This window comes from Pomacea canaliculata, linkage group LG4 (assembly GCF_003073045.1).
Source record: "Pomacea canaliculata isolate SZHN2017 linkage group LG4, ASM307304v1, whole genome shotgun sequence".
NCBI lineage: Eukaryota > Metazoa > Mollusca > Gastropoda > Architaenioglossa > Ampullariidae > Pomacea > Pomacea canaliculata.
This window is the reverse complement of record NC_037593.1, coordinates 20436434-20448968: the sequence shown is the minus strand read 5'-3', so window position 1 is coordinate 20448968 and position 12535 is coordinate 20436434. Positions and strand designations below refer to the sequence as shown.

At 42.2% G+C, this 12535-nt stretch overlaps 1 protein-coding gene across 8 annotated transcripts in view; it reads left to right on the top strand.

Moving 5' to 3' along the window:
• LOC112562349 overlaps positions 1 to 12535 on the top strand; it is a 54821-nt gene that overhangs the window by 6194 nt on the left and 36092 nt on the right. For 6 of the 8 annotated variants that reach the window (XM_025235577.1, XM_025235573.1, XM_025235572.1 and 3 more), the window contains exon 2: positions 1109 to 1394. In XM_025235577.1, the coding sequence (XP_025091362.1) occupies positions 1145 to 1394 (250 nt within the window). In that variant the 5' untranslated portion in view covers positions 1109 to 1144. Of the gene's footprint in view, positions 1 to 620; positions 709 to 1108; positions 1395 to 12535 lie in introns of those variants that run through there. The other 2 variants (XM_025235576.1, XM_025235578.1) reach the window with 2 other exon arrangements.

The window sequence follows — 12535 nt, the reverse complement described above, 5'->3', positions numbered from 1 at the left end:
TCAAATAACAACGAAATAACTTTTTCATGAAGTGATATATGAAACAATAAATAAGAGGATTACAGATAACCTATTTTTCAGATGACTTCAAAACTGGAGCTTTTATTTTGAAGGACTGTGAGCCAGATGTGATATTACTTTTTTTTTAACTGTTGTGATCTAAGAAGCTATCTTTGACTGTTGTGGTAAAGAATGAGACCTCGGTGTGCTTGCTAAATTGGGGAAAAAAAATGTTGCTGGTTATAGATGGTGGCTCATAAAATAAGAGTATGACTTTAATGATGATATGTTTATGGGCCAGCATTAATGGCAAGCTAAAAGGAAATCACTGAAACATCTCTGCCTCCCTCACAATACTCATTAGAATGCTTCATAAACTGCTAGGTCAGTATGATGGTTGTGGAAGACAGCTGGTCTTTAGCAAAGATACTTCCATCTCATTGCACTTTTCAACGAAGGTTTAGGTCCTAGAGGAATGTCTAGTTTCATGTCTTCATTATATTACAGGGATGTTAAGTACATAGATTACAAAAGTCATTACATTGTCGACAAACGGTATATTTTAGACAAAGTTTGAAAAACTTGCACTGGATCTCATATAGTAAATATTTGGTGTTCAGTTTTCAGCTGTTGCAGTGAGGTGATGCTAATCCTAGGATAGAGGTGGACATATCATTAAGGTTCATCTTCTCTAAATATTTTATAAAGGTCTTTTTATTCTTTTCTTTTTGTTGTTATTACATGTTTTGATTACTAGTTGATACTAATGAGTGCACTTAAGAAAGGCTGTTTCGTATCTGCATGGCTTACATGACATGACAAGCCATGCTGCCTGAACATTATGTCACACCAGGACCTTTCTTATTGGACTTCCACCTATGAGTCATGCAGTTTTCAAGGAGAGATTGCTTTCCATTAAAATGAAAGCAATATACAAAAATGAATGAATGTGAAAAACAGGTCATTTTTTGCTTGCAAGTGTGTTTGTAAAATCTTGGATAATAGTTCTTTTAAATTTAAAAGTGATCAAAATAGTTATTAAATAGTTGAAATGTTAAAAAGTGGGTTCAGTAACATAAGTGGAAGTGTTTTTTTATTTTGATTTCAGGCCCTAAAGCAGACATCTCTTGATGACTTGCCAACCATGCTACCCAAAGAACAGCTAACAGAGACCAACACCGTCAGTCAAACAAGTGACAACAGCAGCAAAAACTCAGGTAGTGAGGGAGGAGACAGAGGACTGCGGGATGACACACCTGTAGCCTCTCCTCTGCATGGATCCCCACTGTCATCAAGTGTCATGTTGGCAGCTCCACAGGCTGCATCACCCAAGAGTGTAACAGCCACTAAGAGCCCCAGTCCCAAAAAACCTGACTCTTCACAAGCTCAGCCAGGTGAGCTCAGTTTAAATTTGTTTGTGTGCGTGCGCATGCACAAGCATGTATGCTTGGTTGTAAAAAAATAATTAAAATTGTGATGGTGTGTGCATGTATCCTACCAGGTATTTGGAAATATGATTATTTTATTAAGAAATAGTACAGAGAAGTTCAGTAGTCATAAAGTTAGTGCAATCAGCTTTAAAGCAGGAAAAGTCAGTTTCCAAGCATTCTAGGATTTGTAACTAGAAAATTCTGTGCCCACCCAGCATTGTGTGGGTTACCTAGTTTGTTAGGCATGGAAGTGAATCACTTTCAAGAATGGTGTTCCTATTACCACTTGACCATAAGGAGTTCATTTTCACTTTTACATTTAGGAATGCTTGATATCCCAGTAAATATTGCGGCCAAGATTTCCAGATATCCTTTCTCATACCTCATGGCCAAATATGAGGCTATAATCTTTAGATAAATATTCTTGATGACCTCAAAATATAAAAGATTCTATTTACCCTTTACTCTCAGAATCTTGCTCATGCTAAAGTGGTTTTAGTTCTTTATCTAAATAGATGTGTTAATTATTTGATTTTGAACTGCTTTTGAACAATCAATACATTAGTCATTAATACTGAATTAACAACAATAATTGAGACTGAAATGCCTTGAAACAAGGCCTTGGCTTATCGTAATAAAATATCGTAAACATATGTTGCTATGATCAATAGTTTATTGAGCACTTTTGCCACAAGTTAGTGAAAGTCACGAGACAGGTACAGCAGGCAAGCAGATCTACCAGCTGATACCTTGTGTCAGTTGGTATTGAGAGATCTCATCAGTACACAGATCAAAAGTGATGTATATTTTCATTTTGCATGGCATCAATCTGTTTTCCTCAATTTTTGTTAAACTAAGACCTCTTGCCTAATTAATAGTTGCAATATTTAAGAAACAGCTTCCCATTTCCTTGTTAGAGAGAGGAGTTCTGTACTTATGTGCTATTACATAAGCATTTTTGACAAGACTTGAGTGAATTTTCAATTCAGCTTTTCCTTGAAACATTTATTAGGTAAATGAAAAAATTCAGTACTTGTTCATTTTCTTCATACATTTAATAACCAGCGACAGTTACAGTGACAGAAATGCAACACACAGCAATCTTTCTTTTCTCTTCGCAAATCATTTGCACAATGAAATGGTCTATACACTGACTATATAATCACCAGCTCATCATGCTTGTTGTGTAAGGCCACAGAATGTGTGGACATAAATGTAGACAAAAAATGAACTGAGCAATTGCCCAGAGATATTATCTTCCTTTGTGAAATTTAACAAAACCGTTAGATGTGTTCTTTATTTTTTCATGACTTTTGATATCTTGGCATTTTTTCCATCCAAAAAAAAGTTGGAAATTTGCTTCAGAAATAATGAAAAACATTCATGTTTCATAAATGAGAAATATTGCTTTCTAGTTTTTATTGATCTCTATTTTCCAGTCATTTGCTCTGACTGTTGCTGTCTTCTCTGTCTGTTTTTGCACCATTCAGCATTTTTATTGGCAAACCATATTATAGCAGTATGAGATCATATATAACCAGTATAGTACTGTCAGCATAAATGTATAAGTAAGCATTATGCGAGATCTTTTTGAAGACTTTGCGCCCTCCCCCACCCCACATACTGTCTCCTCATACAGTATTTCTTTTACAAGGAGCTAGTGCATGTTGAAAGCAGTCACACAATTCATTCTAAGTGTCTGCAGTCTAAGGCTATGTTGGGAGGATTGAAGACAGTGACCCAAGCTTTCTGTGCACACAAGCAAGTAGGGAGCTAAGCTCTTCCATTTCCAGGAGATCTTTCCCTCATACCTGCTTCCATCTTCTCTGGATTAACTCTGAGCTGCCTTGCTTAAACCCCAACCTGGTCAAAAAGGTTAGACTCCCCCCCCCCTCCTCTCCATCTTACAACCTCTCTTCTTCTCCTCCCACCCTCCTCTTCTGTTTTGTTTTTAGCCTCCTCCATTTCTGTCATGGCTGCTTTTGCCATAATCAGTTGGTTTTAGCAGGATGTTGATGGTTGTCAGAGCAACTGTTCTTGTTGTGATGTCTTTGATTTTGCTTTTGTCAGCCACTTCATCTCTCAGGGCATTTTCAGAAACTCATGAATATGAAAATGCTAAACGCTTTTAGGGGAGGGCAGATAGGATAGGATAATAATTAGAGAGTATATAATGGCTTGGCCAAGACCAATCATGCCAGTTTCCTGAGGTTGTCATGACACACATTGTAGTGTAAGCTTTATTAGGAAAATGTAATTTTGGCAAGAATTCTTTAGCTGATATTATCTTGCTATAAATGTTACACATATCATTTTATGGGAGCATTTTTGTTGTTAACTTAACTCCTAAGAGCTATAATCGCCCTTACAGTCATGGTTGAGGCAGTGTATGTGACAGTTACTGGCAATATCTGCCTGCACAGTGGCAGAGCATCGTTGCAATGTTGAGATGCTCTGCTTTCTTTGGTTAAAAACAGAGAAGGACTTCACCTTTCTGTTTTTTTAAAAGTCATTTTCATACCATTGTTCACTGAGTTAACAGATTTGCTTCAATAACAAAACACAAGAACTTTTTAAAAGTATTTTTGTGGCTCGTTTGGCGAAATAGTGACTTCTATTTTAACAAAACCAAAATTTCTTCTGTTGTCATAGGTGAGAGTTTTGCTATCAAACGTTCATATCCAGGTTTGTTTTTGTTTTTTTCAGAACGCTTGTTTCTTTCCTTCTTTAACTACATTCTAGTCTTTCCTGTCCTCTTCCACAATATGCAGGTCTTACTGGCTTTCATTTGTATGTATGAGGAACAAATACTTTAAGTAACACTAGGGAAGCTGAAACAGAATCTACTTCACGGCACCCCCGTCTCACACAATCCCACAATCTAAAGGCTCCAAACCCCACCCAGCCACCCTTCGTCCACCCTTTTCCCTGAAAAAGGAGAAAATACATTGTGGAGAAGTGGATGGTAGTGAAAAGACTTTAGAGAACCTCTCCCTTTTGGCAAAAAAAAAAAAAAAAAAAAAAATAGAGGAAAGCATTGATATTTAATCACAGCCCCAGCTACTCAGCCCCCAGTACTCTCCTCCTTGCTTGCTGCTATTTGAAAAGAATTAATCCAGCAACTTGCAGGAAAATCCCCCGCGCACGTAATTATCTCGACTTTGTTCGTTCCCATCAATATCAGCTTTCCGCCATGCTGCCGAAGAGATAGGGCTTGGAATTTATTCTGGACAGCGGTAACTTCTTGCCATTATTCTGGCATAAAGGCCCGCGCGTCTTGTTTGACATGGGCTGCGCCAGCCCGGATTCTAAATTGGGATTTAAGTGTGGGGCACAATCGCTAGCGGGGGATTAATTCCGCCAGGATTAGGCGAGCCTCGCATAAATGTGTTTGCTTATCTCCCCGACTGCCCGTGTGTACCTTTAATCTTTCCCCGGGTTTTAAAAGCTCCTTTTTTCCCCCCCAACCAGTCGCTTCAGTCTTTAATGCCTAAGCCGAGCGTCTTTGAGTTCGGGCAGCAGGCAAGTCGGGCAACGGGGGCCTGCGACAGACAGAATACCGGTCGTAGACATGCGCACGGAAGCCGTCAAAGTCAGCAGAGGTAGATTAGCAGCTCCGCTTTTCTCTCCTTCCATTGTAAATATAACTCTAAGCTCCCCTTCCCCACCCCACACCCTGTCCTACCCCTTACCTTGGCCCAAGGCAGGAATCGACATTTTAACGTCTGTGCGGAACGGAGTGTATCGGGTTGTCGGCTTTCTCTCGTGGAATAGGAAACAACCTCCAGGATTTAGATCACAGGCTTGTGGGAGGGTGGGTAGAGGGGATGGGGAGGGGGGAAATTGCCGATAAGCCTGCAGTTTGAATGAAGCCATTTCGGCCCCCCGATAGAAATCCCATTTTTATCATAGATTGATTTGCATGCAACTGCACCGAGTCCCTTGATTTTTCCCCTAGCTAAGGACGTGGTGAACTAGGCTCCAAATCCCCCATTTAACATTCAAATTACGCCCAGCCTCGGCGAAAATCATGCATAGCCGCTTTCTTCACGGCTCAAGTAATCGGTAATCCTGCCTGATTAGATTTAACCAAATCAACTCTTCCTTTTGCAGAGCACATCAGACGGGTGGGTGGGGGTGTCTGGGGAAGAGACTGCAGTTGATTGCGCAGGAGGGTGAGCGTGTCAAAAGTTTTCTGATGGTTGAAGTTTGGCCAAGGCAAGGGTGGACAGCGCTAGCACCCTCCTCCCCCTACCCCTTTTTGGAGTCGATCCTACTCTTTCTTCTTCCCCTTCCCACAACTCTGCGACTGGGATATAGGGCAGGAATTGGGGGGTAGGGGCTGTGATGTTGCCTTTCGGAGCGCAGTACCTGTGTGATCAACTGTGCATTGGCGGGTGGAGGATGGGGTACGGGTACAGTTATCACGTTTTTGTGGAAAACGGGAGGGTATGAAGAATTCCATTATTTGTTAGCATCCAGTTTTATTTCTGTATCTGAAGTGTAAAAAAAAAAATAACAAATAAATAAAATAACTTATGTAAGATATGTCTAGACCTCACATAGAAATTCCACAGATTTTTCTTGACCTAGCTGGATAATGTGTTCAGCAAACAGAGTTTAGATTACACTTACTAATCTTATTCTTTTTTATGTCGTATAATGAAGGCTTAGTAAGAAAAAAAAAATGTTTAAAATTGCTGCTTCACTCCAGTGCTTTTTGTTAAAAGAGTTCCCAGTCACTTAATCCCGAGACACTTCATCCCCAACGCTTCATCCTTAAAATGAAATTTTAACTATAAAAATTATGAAGCCGGCGAAAAATTTATTTGAAATTCAAATAATTATCTTCATATAAACATCACAATAAGTTTTACAATTAAAATAAATATTGAAATACATTAATAATATTTAAATCACGCTATTAACTTCAACGTCATTTGAACCTCTACAACATTAGTTAAAGTATTTTAATTGTAAAACTTATTGTGATGTTTATAGGAAAATAATTATTTGAATTGCAATTAAATTTTTCGCTGGCTTCATACTTTTTATAGTTAAAATTTCATTTTAAGGGTGAAGCGTTGGGGATGAAGTGTCTGGGGATGAAGTGTCTGGACACCTGTTAAAAGTATGCTATTGTGTGTAGGTGGAAGTGGGTGGGTGGAGGAAATGTAGAGAGGTCTTCAAGTTTGTTTTGTTTTTTTATTACGTACACTGAGCTCGCTTCCGTGGATGGAAAAATGTGTTTTAATTGCAAACAACGATAATAGTAATGATAATAATAAAAAAAACTGCTCGTACGCACCTCCCCACAAACATAAGCGCATGCACCAACACAGACAAACGCACGCGCTTTCTTTTTCCCGCAAGGTGACGATGCATGAGCGTTTGGGCGTGTGTGTGAGATCCCTTGGTATGGCCGCAGCTTTTCCTCAGCATTACAACCGTTTGGCTCCATGTTAGGTAAGTATCCCATGAAAAAAGATGAAGACCGTTGTCAGAAGTTTGCAAATAAAGCTACTTCACATTGTCCATTTGCTTGCCAAACGACGCACGGTTGAGGTGGAAGCTACTCGTTATATAGATTTTGTCTGCCTGGCTCGAGGTGAGGCAGTGCTTGCTTCACGCATGCAACGGGGTGTAAGTGGTGTGATTGTAACTGCCGACAGTTAGGTACCTGCTGATGTGACGAGTGCGTAAGATCGATGACGTGCAAACCTCGGTGAAAATTCAAAATTGTTGACTAACAGTAGCACGATGCAGTATGACGGATGAGGTAAATGGGAGAGGCGGACGAAGTACCCAGTGGCAGATTTGAACCCCAAACATCAACCCATTCTCTTGTGTTCTGCTGCTGCTTCTGGAGATGTCAGAATCATCATTCGTCATTGGATTCATATACAAAACCGCCGCACATCATCCTTAGGTCGGCTGTCAGATTCATCGTTGTTTACTGTGGAATACACCAGCACATCTTGAGGTGTCTTAATCTCTATGCCTCGGTGTGACCCCTGACAGCAAATCTTACATGGTAGTGAAACCAGAAAAAAAAACTGTGAGTGCCGGTTAGGATTTAAAATATTGTGGCACGTGCTTTCCACGCAGCACCTTCCGATCGAGGTGTAGTTTTGTCTGCTATCATATGACTTGACAAAATGTCCGTTTCTCAGTCTCAGAGTTGCATTTGTACAGTTTTTTAATATATGATAACTGAATGGAATAAACGCTGACCTATTCAGTGCTTTGTGACCTTTCCTATTTGTATGCGCAATCTAAGATGTGACCGCCAGTCTTGATTAGTAAGTGGGAGAGGAAATGCTCGGCCTTTACATATTTATCTGTTCATCTGACCGATTGAACTTCTCTAGAAAAACAGAATCTTTGTTCAAGTTACGTGGACTCTCACGAGGTTCTGTTGATCGGCAGAGGCTCATCGGGCAGTTGTTGGCCGTTATTTTCTTTTGCAGTTGACAGATGTTGTACGACTGATATATCTATTTTCTTATTATACAAATGTAGATATTGAGTTTCTGCTCTTAAGAAGTTTGAGAGATCCAGTTCTGGATGTTTAGTCGTCATGCTCAGCTTCTTTCATTGACGAAGGCCGTTTGACATCTGACAATTCAAGCCATTAGCACGAGCCTGTTTCAGAGTGGCTGTGCTGAACTTATTGTTTCATTTCCCCCGTGTGTGTGTTGGGAATATATGTGGGTGTTTGTTGAGGGTATGTGGGTGCTTGTTGAGGGTATGTTGGTGTGTGTTGAGGGTATATGTGGGTGTGTGTTGAGGAAGCGGGAGATGAAAGTAAAGAGCTGGACAGATCCCACACATTCATCGTTGAAATCATCAGACACCGCATCGTTTCCCGTCAGTCTTGATGACATCAGTGTTCATCAAGAGTCAGACCGGCCGCCATCACGCCGCACTCGTTCAAAACACGGTCCGAGGCCACACAGATCAAGGATACTTTGTCGCACCCGTTCTGTTTATTGACGGGGGGACACGGTTGAGTGCGCTCGGTGCTGTGCGCCTTGGCGCAGACGCGCCCGCTTGCTATTGACTGGCGGCGAGAGCAGCAGCAGCAGCTTTCCGACGCACGTCAGTGGCGTGTGAAAAGATGCGCCATTGATGGCGGGGAAGAGGGTGGTGAGCAAAGGATGACTTCGGCTGACTTCCTACATGAAGTCTTATGTGCTCTAATTTGTATGGAGCGGCGTGGAGTAGACATTAAAAACAAGCTGAAGTACAAGTGTTTGTGTTCGATATGTGGGTTATTATTCTAACCTCATTTCTACTCTGTATTGGATAGGTATTGGGACTGCACGTTTCTTACAGAAGTTGCGAATGCCATCAATGTTGTTGATGAGCATAGTGTTATCCGAGTAATAGTAGTTGTAGTGAAACAAAGGAACGCCCGTTTGTAAGTGGTAGAAAATTTGAGAGGCAATTTCAGCGTTAATAATCCGTGTATATGTGGTAGGAAATTTGAGATGTTTCTCTTTTGAAGAGGGTTACTTACCGCCATTATATAACCGGAGAAATATGAGGAAATTTCGACCAATTTTGGTAAAATGCTTACATAACAGTTCTGGTGAAAACTGCTCAGCGTGGTCAAAGTAGTGTCTGTTTGTCTGGTTAAGAACGGCCTCTAGCTTATGCAAGCATGCTTTTGTGGGAATCTGTGATTTTACAACAAGTTTGCGGAAATATAATGAGTCAGTATATAGTCGTGGCAGTCTTGCAGCATTCGATCCTTGCTCATAGACAACCTGTTGTTTTTTTCCTTTTTATTAACAAAAAATACATTTTATTTTATGCAAGAGTCATACATTTTACATCCATTTCCAACGAATGGTTAACGAAGTTCCATGAATAGTGAAGATTGAAATCTGCTTTCTCTCCTTGCACAGAAATAATGGACACGCACGTAGATGTAGCCACCCAAGAAAAGGTACAAAAGCCCCAAACAGTACTCATAATAACAGATTTTACATTTATTACTAAACGAAATATTTTTTAATTTTCATGCAGCGTTCATCGCATTCCATATCGTTGTTTAAATTTCAGATGGCTTAAGACTGAATCCGGGTCATTTGAAGACATTGCTAGGCTTACTTGACAGTCTCTTATCAGTCGCTTTTCTGTTTCCTTCCAAAAATTCCAGAGGTGGAACTGCGAACAATTTGAAGCTCATCCAACTAACGTCTGTGTACTTACCCAAGAACCATAGATTAGTTGTGTTTGTGTGTGTGTGTGGTACTCACAGTGGCGTAGGTAGATACTCCGCTTTGTAAAAATTTTTTGAGGGATGTGGTGGTAATGGGAGAGAAATCATGCTGACAGGGAACGACGTTCACATTCTTGCCTCCTCAGCTTCTTTTTTGAGGGTTTTTGCATTTTTTTTCTTTTTTGTTTTTTTCTTTTTTTTTTTTCTTTTTGTCAATTCGTTTGTCACTTCCACGTAGTATGGAGCGTCGGGCAGGGCAACAAATGGCAGGTCAGTGGGCAAGAAGACTGTTATGGTGAACATCTCTGAATTTTCTTAACTCAGAGCCAGAGGTCTGGCATAATGTTTGGCTTAGGTCTCTCCTCTTTTTTTCTCCATCTCAGAGAGAAAGACGGCGGATGTGCAATGACGCTGGTGGATCGGGAGGGACTATTTTGTATACGACCGTCATTGCGACCGTGTCTAGCAGGACAGGTGCTTGTCACACATTCATCATTGTGAGTGGGGTGGGGTAGGGGTGGAGGATGAAAGAAGGCGTACGCCAGGTCGGGAGCAGAGTGGTACAAACTAAGCTCCGGCTGCTCGGCATCTCCGCCATCATGGAGAAATACATGTAAGTCCTTTTCCCCCGCTCACCTCTAGTGACCCGTGTCCTGACCTCGCCTCGCATGGCTTCCTGCAAGGATTCTGCGTGCACTAAACTACAAGCTGCGTTGGCGGCGGTCTGTAATCTCGGACAGACAATACAGTCTAGATACTCCACGCAACAGGCAGTGTGGGATTAAGTCAGAGTGTTAAACGGAGAGGTTGTCAAAGCTTCGTGGGGACCAACCAGGCTGATCGAGTGGCAGGGCGTCGTCGTAGGAGCTGGTTGGGGGGATACGGGAAGGGGGTCGTGAGGTGTCAGCCGAGTGTGGACGTTAGTGTGTTTAGAGAAAAGAGTTAAAGGAGGATAATACTAAGACGGAAAAAGTAGTTGGGAGCGGTTGGGGTTCGCAAACCGTCGATTTTCTCTAATGGCCTGGGCTGACACGATTTCGCACCTAAAACCACGGGAGCGAATGCGGAGGCATGCTGCGAACGAAAATGGGCCGGACGCCATAGCAGGGTGATCTTAGGCACTGTGGCCAGCCAGGCAAGGCGTCGCCAGCCCATTAACACGGATCCCATCGCGCAGCCCCGTAGCGACTGAACTACCTGCTGTCCCCGCCTGTGTCCTGGCGTGATCCGGCATGCATTGCGGCCACCACGGGTCAGCCAGTCCGCGGTCTCAGCTCGGCCGGGAGGAGGTGACAACTGCTTCATCTGTTCCTTTGTTTCGTTTTTTAAGCCCGGCCTTAGTTTTGATAGCAAGAGGTCGATGGTGTGATATTGTAGCGACACACTGATATACTCTCCATCTCTCTTTCTCTGGCGGGATGTCCATGTTCTGGATGCCTGCATCTCTCTAACGGCCTGGTTACATCGAGGGGAAGAAACTTGCGGTCTGCGAGGTCTGACTTTTTTTTTTTTTTTTTTGACTTTAGAGGTGATGCAGAGCTGTGTCGGGCAATGAACTGTGACATCAGTGCCATGGGTCACTACACTTTTTTTTACAGTTGAGGTTGCAACTGTTTTGCTGTATTTCTTGTGGTCCAGGTCGCCGGAATATGGCGCTTTTGAAGATCGAAACAGCTGTGGACTGAAAAGAGAGACAAGAATTGTGCACCTTTGCATTGGGAGAGATTTTTGGTGTAGATGATGATGGTGGTGGGGGCGGTATGGGTAGGTAGGGAGCGCCTCTACAGGCGAACAGAACGTAGATGTGCCAGCAGGTTCCGCTGCATTTGTATCTGGGCTTGCCGTCAGGGTCTCCGTAAATTATTAAGATCAGATTTCAGACACAAGAATTTATATATATATATCAAGGACTCAGGATTTATGGGGCTGTCACCTTTTTTGCATTCCTGCTCCCGCCCTCAGTGACGGATTTAAAATGAAGTTCGTGTGGTGTGACCTAACTTGCGACTGCACTCTTTGATCGCTTTTGTGGATTCCCCATCCCACCTACTCCCCGTCGCTGCAAAGGTAATCGTATGTAGTCGCCGTGAAGTCGCAGGAAGTGATTGTCGGCATCTACACCCCCTTGGCCAAGTCAGCCCCTGCCTTGATGTGGGTGTGTGTGCTGGTCCTTAGACACGTCATAATGTCACAAGAGACGAGAGTTTAGCGAGATTTTTTAAATATAAAATTCAGTCCATTTTCTTTACTTTTAAATGGGTGTGGGTTATTTTGTTGTGACAGCGTAAAATGATTAGTGGTGTTATGTTGTTTATCGAGGGATAGTGCTAAGTGGCGTTTTTTTTTTAAATTTATTTTGTATTTTTCAGGGGGAAAACCCACTTCTTAATGCGTATTTTAACTCCGATGTTTTACATTTATTTATTTGAAGTCCTGCGGGTCTGCCTCGAGCGGTTTTCCAGTCAAATCAAAAATCAACAGGCTGTTTAGAGAAAGCGTGTAATCTGTTTCTATTTTGTCCGCATGCACGCGCGCGAATACACACACACGCGCATACGGCCGATTGCTTTTCGCAAGCGACTGACCCCTGGGATGTCTAATTGAGCGTGTGTGCTTTCCTTTGAAAACTGATGAGAACAGTGCGATACGCGAGATAAGGGTCGGCGATAGACCAATCCCCACACACACTTTAGGTACTTGTCCAAATCCAGATAGACTCACTCGAGTGCCAACTGTGTGGAGACCGGAATACGAGCGCTCCGAAATAGCAACGCTTTGAATGGCCTTCTTATGATGCACCCTCGCCCCCACACGGTTATGCCGACAGTCTTGCAAAACATAATTAAAGCGATATTGCCATGATTTTCACGCAGCG